This window comes from Microcebus murinus, chromosome 1, assembly GCF_040939455.1.
Source record: "Microcebus murinus isolate Inina chromosome 1, M.murinus_Inina_mat1.0, whole genome shotgun sequence".
Taxonomy (NCBI): Eukaryota; Metazoa; Chordata; class Mammalia; order Primates; family Cheirogaleidae; genus Microcebus; species Microcebus murinus.
In genome coordinates, this window is record NC_134104.1 from 152,774,150 (window position 1) to 152,793,758 (window position 19,609).

A 19,609-nucleotide genomic window follows, 5' to 3' on the forward strand; every position below is an offset into this window, starting at 1 on the left:
TCTCCACGGTACCTCTCAAGACACCCTTCAACACAGGCAGAAGCTGTTGCTGACATTTTCTAGAAGTGGCAAACATCCAGAGATGTGCAGATATAACCAAGTTCAGGGAGGAGCAGGAGCCAGAATCCAAACCCGAGTCTCCGGCCTCAAGGTAGACCCTATGCTAGCTTCCCCCACGGGGCTCCTCAGGGACCTGCAACTACAGCAGAGCAGTAAAGCTGTCCGACAGAGTGGCTGGGGGTCCTGCTCGGGGTTGCAGGTGGCTCAGGCAGGGATCTGGGCTCCTACTGCTTCTCAAGGGAAGAAATTCCACAACCTGTGTCCGCAGCGAAGTCCAGCCAGTACAGCATCATCCTGGAAACTCCTCTCCCTCCATAGACGCCCATCCTCGCAGCTCTCCCAGCTGCATGAAGAACCCTTCCTCAGCCTCTAAAATCAGTGGGTCACAGGCGCTAGAGGCATAAGGAGCTTTAGGAACAATACAGTCATGCCCTCCCTTAAAATCAGGGAGGCCAGAAGACTTAAATCCCAAAGGGTCCACCAATATGAGAACTGGATTGGCCACCATGGCCACGTAGCACCAGATGCTGGTGGGACAGGCCTGCAAAGTCCCCTTCCCCTCACCCTCCCAGGGCCCACCCCACCCACAGACCGCTCTGGGGGGGTGGATGGGGCTCAAGCCCACTGGGCTGCGCTGGGCTGTACTCTGCCAGAGCGAGAGGCTCCTCTTTTCACCACACAGCTATCTGGCATCCCTGAGGCCCAGCCCTCTGGCCCTAGCTGAAGGCCATGTGGGACAGAGGCCACAGCACCTTCCCTTCAAGGGAAGCACTAAGTGCTGGCGGTGGAGCAGAGCCGAGTGTGGTCTGCTTTGGCAGCTTGCAGACGGCCTCATTCCCCATCTCCAACAAGGAGGCTGGAGGAGCTCAGTTGTTTCCACCTCGACCATGTCACATAGGAACCAGGGAGGGGTCCCAGGGCCAGCTCCACTCCCTTCCAGTTGGGAGATTTTAGCCAAGTTACTTTACCTGCCTGAACGGTGGTTTCCTCACCTATAAATGTAGACCACCCCTAGTCCCAGAACAGGGGTAAAGATTTCATGAAAGGGCTTTGGAAGCACTGAAGATCATAATATACAAGATAGCTGAATTTTTTTCCATACAGAAAGGATGTAGCTGTGTTCCCACCCTACCCCTACACAGAAGGGAGGTGCCTGGTGCTGGCGCGTGGTGACCTGACTTCACCCTGTTCCTTAACCCAGTTCTCTTTTGATTCATTCTTCTACATTCTCAGGCCGATACCTGAGAAAAAGAGTCAGGAAAACGGGGTGGCTGAAGGTCTCTGTGCTGCTGCTCCAGCATGAGACAGCCCATCCCCACTGCCCATGACGAGGACATCCCAGGCCTAGAGGACTGAGATAACTCAGGAGGTGTGGGTGGGAGCCACCCTGGTTGTTACCAGTAGAGTGGAGCAATGTGTGTCGAATCAAGCTGACATCACAGACTGCGACACACCCTGGTGTGTGGACACCATTTCTAGGACCCAACCTGCCTGGCATTGGCCTGACTAAAGGGATTGGGCACCATGCCAGAGCTCAGCCTTGCTGGGGTGGGACCTCTCTCCATGGGAGAGTCACAAACACGTCAAGTTAGGGAACAGGTTTTCCATGTCTGAAGAAGGCCAGTGGCCTAGTTTCTTCTGCAATGTGTGACACCCCCTCCAGGGCAAACCACTGTCCCTGATGGTGACTGCTTGAGCAGTGTGCAGACCCTGATCCAAAGCCACAGGGAGGCGGTGGCTGTGGGGGTTGGGGGATAGGGACTTGCCCGTGTAACATGCCAGAGAGGGTGTAACACCTCCCTTCTTCTCCCACCTGTCAGCCCCCACCCAACAGTCCTTCCCATAAGGCAGGCACCAGTGAAACCCTACCCTAGACACACCTCATGGCACATAGCAGCCAGCCTGCCATCAGGAGGAAGTGACTGAGGTCTTAAAAAAAAAAAAAACAACAAAAGCAGCTGACCTGAGTGCCCCTCCAGCTTTCCAGGGCACGCGCCTTGTCTCAGCAGTAAGCAGGGGGCCGGGGGAGGGAGCTGCCTTGGAGATGAGCCATCAATGCCTCTGCAGGGTTAGCCACAAGAAGGTTGGCTGGGCCAGAGGAGATTCAGCCCAGAGAAACAGGGCCCTTCTGGGGGTGGTAACACATCCCTCCTTCCCACAGCCTGGCCTGGGCTGGGCGACCTGCTGAAGCTCACGCTGATCTGATGGCGATTCAGTTGTATGGGGATGGGATAGGATTTATCCTAGGAAAGGAATAAAACATTTAAAAAGGAATTTCCACCTATAGATCCAATGCAATTCTGATCAAAATCCCAGCAAGCTTTTTTCCCTAGATATTAACAAACTGAGCAAATGTACAAGGAAAGGCAAAGGAAACAGAGCAGCCAAAGTAATTCTAAAAAGGTCTCCTCAGGCAGTGGGGCAGGGGCAGGGAGGCAGGGGATGACCCTTCCGGATGGCTGGAGGGGTACAAGGTCCTGGGGTGCCCACTCCAATCCAGCTGTACATTCCCATTTCTTCAGCCACGAACCCTGGCCCCGCAGTATATCTGGTTAGACAAATGGAACTGCAGAATGAGGCCACACAGCTTATTTCCAAGGACTATCTAATGTACCAAATAAATGAGGCTCTACAAAGTGGTTCCTAATCATTAACTTCTTGGTCACATATGCTTATTTCTACTCTCATCCATCTACCTCACTGTTTTCCCAACTATTGCCTTATGTGCAAAGTTAGATAAGTTATATAAAAGTTAACTCTGCCTTTTCAAGGTCCTTCAGCTCTCTCAGGAGGGCCTCACAGTGTCTTCCTTCTGCCCCAAAGCCCCAGGTATGGCATTTGTTCTATTCATTAAGTGAAGCAAGTTTTCTTTTTCTTCCCGTCTTCAGGTGAAGATACTGAGGCTCACTGAGGCAATGTGACTTGCTCCAGGGTCAGAGAGCTAATAATCGGCAGGGCCTGGCCTCAAATCCAGGACCTACTTCCAAATCCTGAGCTGACTCCATCTGCCTAGTTCCTGTAATTTCAGGGCCTGCTGTGGAACCAAGAATCTCCTCAACATTTGTTATTTCCCCAAGTCCTTAAGTTAAAAAAAAAAAAAAAGTGCATGATGAACTAGCTACACCAATCAGCGAAACTGGCCACCAGGCCTCTGCAAGGGACACTGAGTGACCCAGAGGGTTCCTAGGGCAGGCAGATCCTGCTCTGTTGGTTGACAGGGGCACACAGGGAGCTGAGACTTACAGGGTCATCCAGTGGTTAGAGTTCCAAGCTGGGTGACAATGTGGGAGGACTCCATATCAGGGCATAAGAGGAGAAAGTGGGGAGGAAAAGGTGGGGAAGGTGCCCCCCAACCTTGCCCTGGTAGGGGCTGGGTTCGGGGAGCATCAGGGAGAACTTAGCCTCAACCATCCAGGCTGGGCCCCAGGTCTCAGATTGGAAGGAGCCCCCAGCGACACTATATAAAGCTAGGATTGGGGTTCATGAGCAGGGCTTTAGAGGCACGGGATGATGTTTGTTCATGTTCCCCCAATAAGAGGTTATACCACCTACCCTTTCACACCACAGGTTCCCAGCTCTGGGCCTTTGCTACCCACACGCCACCACTCAGATTCCAGACCTAACTCAAGAGGTGTATTCTCCACAAGGCCTTGTCCTGCTGCCCTTGGCCAAAGGCAGCCCAGAGAAGGCACTGCACTTCTTTCAGGACATTTCAGAAAGGCTAGTGCCCACAGAGCCTCCCACCTGTCACCTGGGCTCCACTCAGGCTGACCTGGACTGAAGAAGCAGGCTGTTATCACCTTCCAGGAGCCAAGTAATCTGGATGCTTGCTGGTGACTGACCTCAGAGGTCATCCTTCCAGTAGAATAGAAGGTCACCTCTTTCTCCCCAGTGCCAAAGGAGGCTGTGGGAGGGGTTGTGGCCTAGCCTAGGGGCTCTCTAGGGTCTGCTCCTAATCCATAAGCATCCTGCTTGGGAGTCCTTTCCAGACTTGGGGTACAGGTAAGGAGAAAGACCCCCTTTCCTCGGATAGATAGCCTCTGCTACATCCTGCTCTTCATAGAAAGCCCACGCCCAAGCCCTGCAGTCTGAAGTTAGACCCAGGAATGAATGAAGTTAGACCCAGGTGGAATTAACACCTGGGTCTGGCGCCCGTTATAGTGACCGAGGCTCTGACCTGCCTTCCTAAATAACCCAAGCAAGTCCTCTGCTCTAAATCTGTTAAAGCCCCATGAGTCTGCTTTTCTCTGGAGCCTAAAAATGCAGGCACACTCCTTGCTAAGGCCAGGCTTCCTGGAGAAGTCCACCTGCCCAAAGTCTCTAGAGGGACAGTCCCAGACACGCAGCTCCTGATTACCAGGCCAGACATGTCCCACCACACTCCACTGCCTGAAAAGAGGCCAGGTTAGAGAAAAGCGGAAGATGGTGATGAGTGGAAGCAGAACCCAATTCAATGTCCGGCATGTTTGGTCCCTGGGCCGTGGTGAGAAATGGGGCAGGGCCCTGCACTTGCCCAGCTCAGGACAGGGCCTCAGAGCAGATCCTGTGCTCCAGCACAGACGGCCTGTGAAGACCCAGCAGTGAGCAGGGCGCTGGCACGGGGCCTCACACGGCGGGGCCTCACACGGCAGGGCCTCCTTCATCCAGGGCTCACCGACAGGAACCTGAAACTGCATATACCCTCCATTTTTTTTCACACTATTTTCATTATGAGATATCTCAGCACAGAAAAGTTCAGAGAGTAACACATATACTCACCTCTCCCAGAGTCAACAAAAGCAACATTTGGCCATATTAGAGACAGGTTTGTCCCTTTCCCTCTTTTCTTCTTTTTAAACAAAAATCACACATCACACAGACGGATCCTTTCCCTAATCCGTTGCCCCCCTGCCTCTTTGGGCGCGAGTATGGGGCCATCACTCCCCACGCACATGTCCACACTTCTGCTTTCGCTTTCTTCAGAGCAACTGACATCTTCTCACACACCTGCTTCTTGTTAACAGTCTGTCTCCCTCCAGAGAATGTCAGCATGATACACCCACCTGTTTGCCAATAACCTTTCTTTCTTATCGATGAGGAGAAGGGTCAAAGAGATCACCAGCAAATCAAAGAAAGTACAGAAATTGGAACTCAAGGCTCTAGCGAGCAACTGAGAACCTAAGAACAAACCAGAAGACCAAAAGGCCTGTAAGCAGTTACCACAAAAGGGGGAAAACTGCAGGCACCCACCCCCAAAATCACACAAGTCTGGGGTCATCTGGCAAAGGAGCAACAACGTGGCCTTTGTGTTCATATCACCCACCAGGGACACGCAGTGCTGGGGGCTAAGGCCCAGCAGAAAGGCCCTGCCCCAGTACTAGGGGACCCACTCCACCGCTGAGCAGCACGAGCTCTCAGCACAGAGCTGGTGTGCGTCTGACCCAGTGAGGACGGTGGGAAAGCACTCTGTGAACGGTGTTTGAGAGCTGCTCCTGACTACCGCAGAGATGAGGGCCCGCACTTGGGGAGGTTCCACTCACATTGGTGAAGGCAAAAAAAGGCTGTAGCATTAGGAAGGCCTGCTCCAATGTGCCTGCCCAGCTTCCTCTAGGGAGCACGCCCTCCCGCTACTGCCCTCCTCAACGCACAGCTCAGCGCATCTAGATCCACCCCCCAAGTCGGCAGGTGCCTGCACAGGCCCTCTGCCTGAAGGAAGCTGCTCAGGGCAGAGGAAATCAAGACATACAGTCTGACCCCAGGCAGAGGGCCCCGGCTCAGGGCTGCGCGTGGGAGGGAGGACATGAGACCTCAGGAACTGCTGGCATGTGGGTGCTCGTCAGACAACTCACAAAGATCAGCCGCACGGCATGCCCACCCCACACGCTGGCTCCTGCAAACAGCTCCCAGGGATTTTCGAGGCAAAACAGCCTCTGAAACTCTGTCGAGGCCGCAGTCCTCAAGACTGGGGGAAGATCCCGTGCCTGCAACCACGAGGGAAGGGCACCCAAGCCCCTCACATGTTCTGTGTTTAGGCAACTTAAGTTGTCAACCACATGACAGTATTTGGCAAAAGAAGATAACACTCTAAATGAACCACTGAGGGAGCAAAGCCAGGGGGCAGGGAGCACAAACAAGAGAAGGAGAGCCAGCCTTTGCGATGGCAAAGCTGGAGGAGAGAAGAAAAGGACCTCCAGGCTGAAGGGGCAGTGTAAAGAGATGGACGGATAAAATGCTGGGCAGGAAATGCCTCGTGCGCGGGGTGGGTGGTGCTAAGGCGAAACCAGAGGAGGTTGGACGAGGCCAGACGGCCCCGGCAGAGCTTTACACACCAGGAACAGAAGACGGGCCTGATTTTGTGGACTCGGTGGAACCATGCCACAAGAGGTGCGTGAGACGAGTGAAAAGACATAATGAGAGGGTTAGAAAGAAAACAGAATGGTTGAGAAAGCCCAAAGACAGATGGGGGAGAGAAAGCAGAGAAGGCCCCGAGGAGTGAGAAGGTTGAGATTTCCAGGTCTGAACAAAGCAGCTGTGGGGGAGTGGGGGCCAGGACAGAGACTCTGAACACAGGGCTGGGAAGACGTAAGTATCTTGGGACCTATGGGTGCTGGGGGAGAGAGTAGGGCCAAGAGCCCCACTCGGGCATTACCTGTGCTTCTCGCCTTCCTCCTCCTCTTCTTCTCTGAGCTGCTTAGTCTTTGGCTCCCCATCTTCCTTGTCCTGCAAAGAAAGGGAGGAAAGCCACCTGCTCAGATGGACATTCCTAATTCTAGTCCACGCTGATGAACAGGACATCTCAGGAGCCAGACACCCTGGCAAGGACCAGCTTGGTGTTCCAGCCTCCAAGCAGGGCACCTGCCTACTGCATCTGACAGGCACAACACTGGAGCCTCACTGCCTACCCTCACTGCCCAAGCAGAATTTAAAAATACACGACCCTGGCCTGGTCCCAGGCACCTGGTGAACGCTGGCAGGAAGAGATGGAAGGTTTTAGGTGGTGAGAAATGGAGCTGGTTGGTACCAGAGGGCCCACACTGGCAGGCCACTGGCCAACTTCATGGGTGTGGATGGAGCCACCTGCTGAGCTGCGAGAGACTGGGGGAAAGAACAGTCACCAGTAGCAGAGAAGGATGGGAGCTCAGGCCTCCTGACTCCCCTTCCAGGCCAGAGATGTCTCTAGTATTACCTATTTGGTTCCCTTTAGAAGTAACATAACTCAAATTAGGACCAGGCTTGTAATGAGACTCACTGCCCAGGCATGCAATATATTCCGGGAGAAAGAGGCAAGGGGAATTAGTTTGAAGTTTCTATGAGAGAAATTTCTTCTAAATCTGGTTCTTTTGACTTCCCCCCGACCTCCACCTTTTTTTCTAAGTCTAGGAAAGTCATGTTCATCTCATCTCAACCTTGACATGGTATGTTGTTCTCCAGGTGCACTGAGGGCCGCAAAAGAAGGAAATTGCCACGCTGCTCCCAGCTGCAGCAGAACACGTGTTTCTGGGCTTTCTCCCTTCCTGCATTATCATGGTTGCTAAATCAGCCTGCCCTGAGCACAAACTGCCACACAGGGTGTGCGAGTGCATGTGCGTGTTAAAACGCGTGTGACCACACCTCGGGCCCAGTGCATGGACTGAGAGGCCCCCAGACACAGCCCTGTCGCGGGTCTCCCTGCATGCCAGGGCTGGCTCCCGGAGGTGTCAGTGCTTACTGGCATTACTGGCATCATTACTGTCAGCGACCTGCCTTTGGCTCTCACTGGAGCAATGTTCTGAGAGAGATCTGTGAGCTCCTTCCATAGGGAACGTGCAATGATGGATATAAGAATGAGGGGGAGCTGACATAAATTATAAGTAAAATACCTGCCTGGACTACCTCTGCGAGAGGTTTGTTTATGCCACTGACAGCTGTCTCCCCGAAAGTGGCATTTGCTTCATGTGTCACTTCCTGCCAGTGTGCATCATGGAGACCCTGAGGGCAACAACTAGGTCCCACCGTTTCTTGGCCACACAATTTAGCAGGGAGCAAAACACCAAAACCGGGCTGGAAGCCTGGCCCAGAGAAAGGCCTCTATAACACAAACAGGTGAAGATGCCCCTTCCCCTCTCAACTCGGGGTAGTTCCATCTCTCGAGGATGAGGCAACAGCAACAAAATCACTAACCAAGTGACAATAGCTACGTGAGAGGGGTCAACAAGGTTCTCGGGGGATGGGTGAGGGACTGACGGATGGGCGGAATTTGGGTGTTACAGGATGGGGAGACAGGAGTAGAAAGAGCATTCTGGTGGGGGCACGGCTTGAGCAAAGGCAGGGTGTGGTGTGAGGAACATGCAGGTGATGGAGAAGCAGGGGGGTGAAGTTGAACACCGGGTAAGACTGTCGAGGCAGCTGGGGGCTGATCACAGGGGCCCCGGCCAGTGTTCTAAGGCAACCAGAGCCAAAGGAGAGACTGGAGAGAGATCCTGCCCACCCCCTTGCTGGGCCAAGCAGGCCCTGGAGCACAGAGGCATATGCTTGATGATAACAAAGAAGGTAGGGAGAGCAGAGTACAAACACTTAACTGAGAAACAAGTTAGCGTTCTCCAAAGGGCTCCCACAGAGGCCCAGCTGACATGCGCATACCTCCCCGACTAAAGGCTAGCCAAAGCAAGCCAGAAGCCTAGACAGTCTAACAAAAAGTTCTTCCCAACTGCCAGCTAGCAGACTCTCTGAAGGCCACCCCCTGAAGCCCCTGCCCTTGGGGAGTAAGAGCAGAGACAAAAGAGCAGAAAGGGCTCTGCCTTCCCCAAAGTGGGCTGGGTGGGCAAGGTCCCCAGCCTGGCAGGAAGGCCTCTTTCCACAGAGGTTCTGTTAACCAGAATCAGTGGGCAGAAGAGGGAAGGAACTGCAGGAAAGGGAGCAGCCTTTGGGAGGAGTGCTTTACAAATAAGATGACCTTTCCCCAGCCCTGGAGCAAGGTCAAACCACTGCCACCACCCTCTTGGAGGCCCAGAGACACTCAAGTGCCTCAGCAAAGGCCAAGTTATTCATTAATAAGTGAGAAAACAACCAACATAATAACATTTTTTTAAAGTGCCCAGCAGTGTGGTGGGTGGGGTGCAGCACTAGCTGTGCAGACAGGGTGAAGTTAAGGATGACCCCAACCTGGTATGCTGTGCAAAGAGCAGGGGCTCAGGAAAGATAAAGATACACATCTAAGGCAAGGAGTAGGTGAACAAATGAACAGGCACATAAGTAGGGGTACAAGGAGTGCTCTAGTCTTCCTGTTAAGGAGTGATTAAAGAGCTGGGTATGGTGGCTCTTGCCTGTAATTCTAGCACTTCGGGAGGCCAAGGAAGGAAGATTGCTTGAGGCCAGGAATTCAATACCAATCTGAACGACATAGTGAGATCCTAATCCCATCTCTACAAAAAAAATAGAAAAATCAGCCAGATGTGGTGGGACTCGCCTACAGTCCCATCTATTTGGGGGGCTGAGGAAGGAGGATCGCTTGAGCCAGGAGTTTGAGGTTGCAATGAGCTATGATCACACCACTTAACCCCAGCCTGGGCAACAGACTGAGACCCTATCTTAAAAAAAAAAAAAAAGTGATTCACAGTGAGCACAATGAGTGCTCATGGGAAGGAAAATAGCTTTTGGGTGATCCTGGTCTGGGCCAGGTAGGACCCTGACTGCCTGGGAGGGTGGATGGAGGTGCAGACCAGCCTGGAAGCTCAACCCTGCCTGAGAGACTCAAAGAACCTCAGAACTGAAGGGCTTCCAGGCTAGCCAGTTGCAGGGTCCTCGATTTAACCCAGGGGGAAACCAGGGAAATGGCTGTCAGGCAAAGGGAAAAAGAAGATTTGTCCAAGGTCACAGAACCGGTCAGTGGTAGCTGCAGGTTTCGGTCAAGGTCCGCCTTATCCTGGCCCTGTGTTCTTGCCAAGGAGACAAGAAACAGCCTATCAAGAATGCCATTAAGTTTCTAAAAACAGCTCTGATTCCAGCCACCTCTCCTGTGCTCCCTATGAGGTTCAGATCTGGCCATGTGTACTCAGATGCAGCCACAGCCAGCCCAGGCCCAGGTCTAGGCCCTGGTGGACACCACCAGGAGAGCAGGCAGGGCCTGGGTACACTGGGAACCTAGAGACACCTCGCCCATCCTCAGACATTTAAATCAGACTCAATGCCTCAGCCCTCCCTTACATACACCCCTTCCAAACTTCTTTCTCTTCCTCCTTCCCAATCCCTATTCTCCTCTGCCACCTCCTTAGGTCCCCGCCACAACCAAGCCCCCACTACTCCCCTCCAGCCACACCTGCCAGCCAACCATCACCCCCACTCTGGAGAATGCAGCTGCCTCCTGCACTTTCCCCCCTTCTCCAACCCATCTCCCCTAAGTCTCTCTCCACCTTATCCATCCACATCTGCTGGCCTCCTCTTTGCAGATACCAGTCACATCACCGGAGTCTCTGCTCTAAGCTCCATTAGCTTCCCAAACCCCCAGGACAACAGCCATCTGTCTTAATCCCACCTGCCTGGCCCGAGGCAGTGCAGTCTCCCAAATCCAAGACCCCATCCCCCATCCTGTACCCTATTCACACTGGCCTCTGTCCAGAACATTCTCACATCCAACCTTTTGTCTCCAATCCTAAAATGTCCACTCTGATAACCCCAAGGCCACCTTCTCAAGGCAGCTGACATCCCCAGGCGAAGGGCCCTCTCGCTCCTCTGGGCCCAGTGCACATCAGAGTCTGACCCTTGGCCCAGGACACACACCTGTGGCCATTCCTATTCACATCCAGGCTTTAACAGCCCTTCCCCTTCCCAAGTCCCTCTCAGCATGGGGCATCTTCTGGAGCACCTCAAGGCCTAGCCTGGAACCTATTTAGACAACCTTCATCAACTCTATCCATTTAACTACTACTGTCTCCACCAACTCCAAAAGAGTCGCACTCTCAGGAACACTGGTAGCTGGACAGCAGGAGAGTCACAGCCTGGACTGGGGCCCTCCCCACAGCCCACCTGCCTGCTCCTGGAGGTACTCTCACATCTCTAATCCTGGCCCCCGTCTCCACACCTAGGCCTCGCACCACTGGCCTTCCCTTCCCCGAGAGCCTGCAGGAGGAGGGAACATCTGAGGCAGGATTTCAAGGGTCTCAAAACAGCCCTGCCCAAAATAGCCCTGACTTGTTTCCTAATATTTTAAATCCTTTTACCAGAGGCAAAACTTACAAATAAACTTAGAGTTGTGCAGGATTGGTATTATTTCTTAAATGCTCAATAAGACCTCAGTGAAGCCATCTTGGCTTAAAGTTTTCTTTGGGAGAAGATTTTAGATATAGGACTGTATAGATTTTCTATTTCTTCTTGAGTCAGATTGCTAATTTGTGTCTTTCAAGGAATGTCCATTTCACCTAAGTTACTGAATTTACTGGCTTAAAGTAGCTTACTTTTAATTCTTACTTAATTCTTACTTTTAATTCTTTTAATTCAATATTCTTTTAATGTCTGCAAGATCTGTGATATCCACTTAAATTGATTAATTTCTGTCTTTTCTCTTTATCAGACTGGCTAGAATAAGGTTTATTAATTTTGGGACGTGCCTGCATCTCATCTTCTCAGACTAGGTGTTTTAACTATGGATTTGCTCCTCAGTCTCCTCTTTCTGGAAGGAGCCCTCCCTAGCCGAGTGCACCTGCCTCTGGATGGCACACGAAGTGTGAGGGCAGCACCAATCCACATTGCTGCCTGTAGGGCCACTGCTAGCAGCTCTGTCAACAACCAGACCATCAGGAGAGGGGGAGGAGAAGGGAGGCTACTGTATCTCTTCCGGTTGCCCCTTCCTGCCCAGATTAAGATTAGGGTCCCTCTTTCCTTGCACCTCCCAGTCACCATGTGCCAGGCCTGCCCTGGGCACTAGGATAAAAGAAACGAGAACCCTGCCCTTAAGGATCTCAAATCTATTCCAAGGAGCAGACTTAGAAATGTAACTCTGTGCCATGAGTAGTGAGGAAAACTTTATTAAATGTTTTGTATACAGTTCATACAAGTGCAGTGGTGTTTACAACTAAGTGATCACAACCAGTTACAGATTCCTTTGTTCCTTCTCCACTTCTACTGCTTCACTTGACCAGCCTTTAAAAAAAACAAAAAAAGACTGTTTTGTACACTTGGGGAGTTGGCAAGGAATAGTGTTGTCAGGGTAGGAGGTAACCCTTAAACTCAATTCTACATGTCCAATGGGGGGGTTACCAGGCGGCTAAAGAAGCCAAAACATTCCTGGGAGTGGTAAATGTGTGGAAAGACAGGAGAGCAGAGCAAGAGCACCGTCACAGCTGGCAGAGCAGACCCCCATGGCTGGCAGCGCCTTCCTCTAGTGCTGTGGGGGGCTGAGCCCTACAAGAGGGCAGACCGTCACTCTGAAAGGGCACTCGGGCAGCCTACGAGATGAGTCCTGGGAGGAAAGGGGGAGACCAGAAGTCAGGTGACTCTGGGAGGCCGAGGCGGGTGGACTGCTCGAGGTCAGGAGTTCGAAACCAGCCTGAGCAAGAGCGAGACCCCATCTCTAATATAAATAGTAAGAAATTAATTGGCCAACTAATATATATAGAAAAAATTAGCCGGGCATGGTGGCGCATGCCTGTAGTCCCAGCTACTCGGGAGGCTGAGGCAGAAGGATTGCTTGAGCCCAGGAGTTTGAGGTTGCTGTGAGCTAGGCTGACGCCACAGCACTCACTCTAGCCTGGGCAACAAAGTGAGACTCTGTCTCAGGGGAAAAAAAAAAAAAGAAGTCAGGAGGCTGGTTAAGGTTAAAATCAGGGCTGGGAACTGTCATGGGGGCAGGTGTGCTGAAGCAGGAGGACTTGGATTGAGGGGACAATGAATAATGCTCCCCTCATCCCAAGACTTCCTAAGGATTCAAGCTTTTAGCAGCCGCTGCTTGAGGCACTCCCTTCCAGAAGGGCATAAGGGAGGCAGGGATGGGTTAGGAGAGACATTCCAACTTCTGATCTGGGGTCTTCCCACCCTTAGACCATTCCTGAAGCAGCTGGAGACCCAAGAGGAACTCATGGGTGCTGAAACGCTTTCCAACACCCAAGTGAATATGCCTCATTAGCTCTGAGTATGCCTGCTATAATGTCCGTGGGAAACAGTCCTCTGTTCAACAATCAAGAGAAAACAAGGCTTCAAAATGCTAGTCCCCTAAAAGAGGTGAAACTGGCCCCAGTCTGAGCCTTTACAGTTCTGACTTGGGACAAAGGTGAGGATAAATAAAAAAGAGATGGGCACACAGTCGCCTGCAGAGGAGGCAAGGAGAGACTGACAATCTGGGGGGAACCTGGCAGGCTCCACTGTTTCACCCTGCTGCCCATCCTCAGGCCAGTGCAGCTCCACGCTGGAGTGGAGGGACTTCCTGTTGGGCGCGGCTGCAGCAGGAGCTGTGTTCCAAGGGCACTGAGGGGGCAGGGCAGTCACCCAGAGTCTGACTCACCCTGAAGATGGAGTGATAAGCCATGGGCTGAATGCCACCACCCTTGGGACCAGAAACAGCATAGTTAGTTCTCTACTGCCCAGAGACTGGGGAGGGAGGAGACGTTCTATTTCTCCTGGGCAGGCTGACATCCCATTGGGCTATAGTGCTTCTCATTCTGGGTACCCTGACCCCCACCCCCACACTCAATTTGCTACTAGGATTACCCAGCCTGAGTGTCCACTCTGTCTGTCCACCAGTCTGTGCATGCCTTGAGGGCAGATGCTCGTCCTACCTGCCTGCACCCACAGGCCTGGCACCGACCATAATGGGCACAGCACAGTGGTAGGGCACGTGCAGGCAGGGGCTCTATCAGAACCTGATGGGGAAACCCCAGCTCCATTTCATCCTGGCTGTGTGACCTTGGGCCAGTTAGTTATATGACCTGTCTGGCCTTCCAGCCTGGGCTTGCTTATCTATGAAAACGAGGACAATCATACCAACATCATAGCACTATTACAAGAAGGAAATGACAAAGGAGGAAGGAGAATAGCCTTCAGCTTGGGTGGACAAGGCAGCAGAGCCTGACGGGCAGGGAGAATTGGGCCAAGGCAGGAAAGAAAGGGCTGCAGAAAAGCTGTCAGGGCCACAGGTCACGATAAGCTTCCACTCCCGTGGTTCTCATCGGATGTTCTCAGCAATCCTGTGAGCGGACAGGGCAGTGTTATAACGCCGGCTTCACCCAGACATTAGAAGACGTGTCAGATGATCTGCGCAAGGGAGACAGATCTTCTGATTCTACAGCCAGCGCTTCACCAAGAGTCAGGCTCAGAGTTTGGCAGGGGCAGATGGGGACTACCACCCAAGGCCGGGGCCAGCTAGCTGCTCTTCTGTGGGTGCAGGCATTCCCTAAAGGCTTGTGAATAGAGAAAGAACAAAAGTGCCAAGCGGGAGGCTGGAGATAAGAGCTGGAACTAGGTCAGTGGCAGCGGACTGGAACAAGGGGGTTCCTGAATGCTGTGGGGAGACAGGGAGGGGTCAGAAACGGCAGAGGCTCTGCCAGTGACTCACTGGGAGAATGAAGGCGCCTTTGACAAAAAAGGTGGTGGTGCTTAGCAGACAAAGAGAAAGAGTGTGGCAGCTTTCAGGCAGACCAGGGTAAGGCCTAATGCCTGAACAAGGCCAGTGCAGACAAAGGCCGAGGGGCCAGTGTCTGCCAAGGTGTCCTCTGCAGTGGAAAGGAGGGCCCACTCCTCGTGGAAGAGGCAGGGTCAGCCCCGCCATGCACACCCCATCTCGAGGCCCAGGCAACGGCAGCAGAGCCAGGGCTGCTCCTTGCCAGGTCCACCACACGGCCTTGCCCCAGGTGACTACTGATGTCCTGCACGTGTAGAGGAGTATGGGGATCTGGCTCCAAACCTAGTCCTATTCTCGTCATAAGTGCATTGAGAAATCAGCCACAGGTGCTCAAAGGAGGTGGTAGACAATTCCTCCAGGAGATTTTCTTTATCATCAACAATTATTAACTGTGCAAGATACCCCATGCTGGGTACTGAGGAGAAAAAGGAATAAGTAGGCACCTAGTGTTAACAGAGTAGGGTGGGGGGATTCTTATCCTGGGTCCATGGACAGATTCCAGAGGTCAATGACCAGACATAAACACAGGCCAGGTGTGAGAAGGTGCATCTTTCTGGAGTAAGAACCTAGAGCTCTTCAGATTCTCAAGGGGTGGTGATTCAGAGGGGAAAGGGAAGGTGTCAGCAGCATGGCAGGGGAGGGCACATGAGGTGTCTGGGAGGCTCTCCAAGGGAAGTGTCACCTGCCCTGTACCTTAAACAATGAGTAGGAGTGGGGCGGGGAGTGGAGGGGGAAGGGCAGAAGAGGAACAACCAGGCTAGACAGGGCCCCTCCCACTGCCCTGGGGCTTCACCCCCTCCACAGGGCCCAGCAGGAAGTAACCCCTGGGAAGGTCACACAGAGGGCAGGGTAACAGCTTCCCCACACACCCCTCAAGGAGCCAGGCTGGACCAGTTCCTCTGGGAAGCTAGGTCATGCTCCAAATTCCCACCAGGGCCCTCCCTGTAGGGGGCGCTGTGGTATGGAGGAAGCCCAGGCTGCAGGCCTGGACTGGGCAGGTGGTGGGTAAATCACGACACACTGCTTTCCAGCGCAGGGACTGTGGGCAAACTGCAGGACCTCTCTGAGGCTCTGTGTCCTGCCCCGCCCCCCTCCCCGACTCAAGAAAACCCAAGAAAGCAGAGAGCCACTTGAGTTCTGGGAGCCAAAACATACTTAACAAATACCCCAGACCTAGGACCCAGGGCCTAGATCTACATACCGGGAGATGGGAGGCCCATTACTGTTAGACCAACCAGCAGAGAAACTGAGCTACACCTGTCATTTTTTACATGTAGTTACATTCATGTGAGTGGAACGTATTATTCCATTCAGATAGTGCTGCTTTTTTTGGCCAAGTTTCTGTAGATGACAAACTTAATTTTTAAAAATGAAGCTCAACTGGAAACAATCTAAGTGCCCATCAAAGAAAGAATGGGTAAAGAAAATGTGGTATATATACACAATGGAATACTATTTGGCATTTAAAAAGAAGGAAATCCTGTCATTTACAACAACATGGGTGAATCTGGAGAGCATTATGCTAAGTGACATAAGCCAAGCTCAGAAAGATAAATATTGCATGATCTCACTTATGCGTGGAATCTAAAACTCAAATTCATAGAAGCAGAGAGTAGAATATCAGTTACTAGGAGTTGGGAGTGGGGGTAGGGAAAGGGAAGATGTTGGTCAAAGGACACAAAGTTCCAGTTAGACAAGAGGAATGAGTTATAGAGAGCTATTGCACAGCATGGAGATTATAGTTAATAATATATATTTCAAAATTGCTTAAAGAGATTTTAAATGTTCTCATCACAAAAAAATAAATGAGTGAGGAGATAAATGTTAATTAGCTTGATTTAATCCTTCTATGTTGTATACATATCAAAACATCACATTGTACCCTATAAATATACACCATTATTATCTGTCAATTAACAATAAAAAAAATTTTTTAAAAATTAGGTTCAAATTAAGAATGACCCATCTGATTCCATCAGGGGTGAGTGAGAAGAGGCCCCCAACTGGAAGAACAGGCACTGCATTTCTGAGTCTTCCCTACAGAATCCTTAATTCTATCTACATCCACTATAAAACTCCACAGCAGCTGAAAGACTGGTGGGCTTCAGCACTTTCCCCTAGCTATGTGGGCTGAAGATTATGCCCATTTTTAGCAGAAAAGTGTTCTTCCCAGACCTTCTAATGATAACCATCCCAAACACATGATTTTACCTAGACTTGCCTACGCAAGATTTTGTTTGACATTTGTCTTCTCTGCTAGACTGGAAGCTCTGAGAGGCTTTGTCCATCACTGTTCCCCAGCACTTGGCACATATCAGCAGCTGGACCAATAATGAATGAACTACCAGGGGAGGCAGGTGACACACAGGAACTACCCATCTCACAGGTGGAGCTTCATCATCATGTCTGAGTGTCCCAACAGAGCCCAGGTATTAGGTATCACTAGCCTTGCTGCACGGATGCAAGAACTGAGGCTGGGCTATACCCAAGTCAGGTCTGTGCATGTCAGATCCAACATTCTTTCCATGGGACAGAGCTCAAGCCAGTTTGGGGACACAAATAATCACCTCAGTTCTTTCTACCACATACATCTGCTTGTTTGTCCCTTAGTTGTCTATTTTATCCTCCCTTCCAACAACTACCTGACCTCTGCTTCTCTCATACAAAATGAGGGCAAAAATCCCAACCCTTCCCATTTGGGGGGAGTATGGTAAGGATCAAATTTAACTAGGTTCCATGAAATTGGAAGATTTCTCATTAGAAAGTGAGCTGCTGAGTGTAGTGGCTCATGCCTGTAATCCCCGTACTTTGGAAGGACTGCTTAAGCCCAGGAGTTCAACAGCAGCCTGGGCAACACAGTGAGACCCCATCTCTGCAAATTATTAAAGCAGCTGGATGTGCTGGCACACACTAGTAGCTCCAGCTACTCAGGAGGCTGAGCAAGGAGGATTGCTTGAGGCTAGGAGTTAGAGGCTGCAGTGAGCTGTGAGCACTCCACAGCACTCCAGCCTAGGTAACAGAGGAAGACCCTACATGGAGAGGAGAGAAGAGGAGAGGAAGAAAGAGAGCGAGCTCTGGGAAGGGCCATACCCAAATATTATTCATCATTTCCTATAATAACAGCTGTCATTTCTATTAATAGGTAACAGTATGCCAAGCAACTAATTACTCAATTAATTGAATAGAATTGATATTGAATATAATCATTATTATTCAATCACTATAAAAATCTAATAAGGTCAGCACTGCTTTCATGGATGAGAAAATCAGAGGCCCCCTGCATTTAAGTAACCCAGCCACTATGAAAACTGTCAATCTGTGAAAAAAAAAAAAGAAAGAAAGAAAAGAAAAGAAAAAAGAAAGAAAAGAAAAAGTAACCTCTCAGAGTAACAGTTGAGGTTGCCAGGACCCAAACGGTAGGGTGGGCTTCAAACCTAGGCTGGTCCCCTCTAGAACCACTGCCCTCTGCTCTGGCCCCACTCCTGTCCACATTCCGCACACACAAGTGGTCTCACTGGTGTCTAAAGCACCTCTACATCATATTACAGGGTTTTTTTTGTCACTTCAGAGAGATAAGATCAAACCATCAGAAGCCCCAGATACAGCCATTTCTTGGCCAGGAACTCCAATTCTGAAAGGCATCATAATGAAATAAAAGAGCGATGCCGCCTGTGATCCTAGCACTTTGAGAGGCCAAGGTGGGAGGATTGCTTGAGGCCAGGAGTTCAAAAACCTAACTGAGCAAGAGAAAGACCCTATCTCTACAAAAGATAGAAAAATTGGCTGGTGTGGGTATGCCTGTAGTCCTAGCTACTCGGGAAGCTGAGGCAGGAAGATCACTTGAGCCCAGGAGTTTGAGGTTGCAGTGAGCTACGATGACACCACTACATTCTAGCCCAGGTCTCAAAAAAAAAAAAAAAAAAAGAGCTGTGTTTCTCATAAGAGAACTGGAACTGAGAGGAAAGTCTAAGTGGCTGGGCACAGATAGGCAGGCCAGCTGGTCAACTGACAGGCCAGAGGTGCCATTAAAACAGTGCCATGATGGGCAGCACTGTGCGACACACACAGGAATGTGAGGGAGCAGGGTCCACACTACATACCATGACTGCAACCACAGCAACACTACACGTACAAATGGCCAAAGACTTCACAGGCTCACACATGACTGTGGGTAACATTTTTTCCATCTTCTTTAATTCTGTTGTTACGCTGACTTAATAATAAGAAAAAGCAACCAGAGGAACCCAGCTGCCTGAGGCTCACTGTCTTGACTCATACCCTTAACAGATTCTTCTAACCTTCGACTGGCTCAATGGGAAACTGTGGCTCATGCCCAACACAGCCCAGTCAATGTCTCACACTCTTTCTCAAGCTTAACAAAAAAAGGACCAGCTTTGCTGGGGCACGAGAAGAGGGCAGACCGAGGCCGGTACATACAGCGTCCGCTGCAGCCTGGGACTAAGCACAGCAGCAAACCCCGCAGCCACAATGCAAGCCAAGTCCCCTTAAATCAGGATAAACATATCCATTATTTAGGGCTAAAAATTTCAGTTAAGAAACTAACTGACGGTGAACAACGAAGTCACCTCCCCACCCTCTCACCCCGCCCCAACCATTTCCCTTTTCTTGGAGGGGGGAAAAGTCTCCACCACAAAGCAGAACTCACAACCACCGGGACTTCCTCACATGCTAAGCTCACAACTGCAGCAGGAGTGAGCCAACCACAAGGCAAACAATACGTCCATGCAACTGGGAAGACCCTGCCCTGGTGTGGGACAGCCTCACGTGACACTGGAAGGCTGCCTGGAACCCCCTTCCCATCGCCTCATAGTGGACACCCAGAGTCATAAGGCACAGGGGCCCAGCTGGTCAGTTCTAGGGACTGGAACAAGCACCCAGAATCTCTGATCCTGAGAACATGCAGCTGGTACCTGACCCTCCCCAGAGGTGTGAGGCGTGAAGACCAAAAGAGCGTGACCTTTC

The 19,609-nt window shown here is 51.3% G+C and overlaps 1 protein-coding gene across 1 annotated transcript in view; it reads right to left on the reverse strand.

The window, feature by feature from the left end:
* CCDC12 (coiled-coil domain containing 12) overlaps window positions 1-19,609 on the reverse strand; it is a 53,979-nt gene that overhangs the window by 14,404 nt on the left and 19,966 nt on the right. The window contains 1 exon segment of the mRNA XM_020280301.2: window positions 6,689-6,759. Coding sequence (XP_020135890.2) covers window positions 6,689-6,759 — 71 coding nt within the window.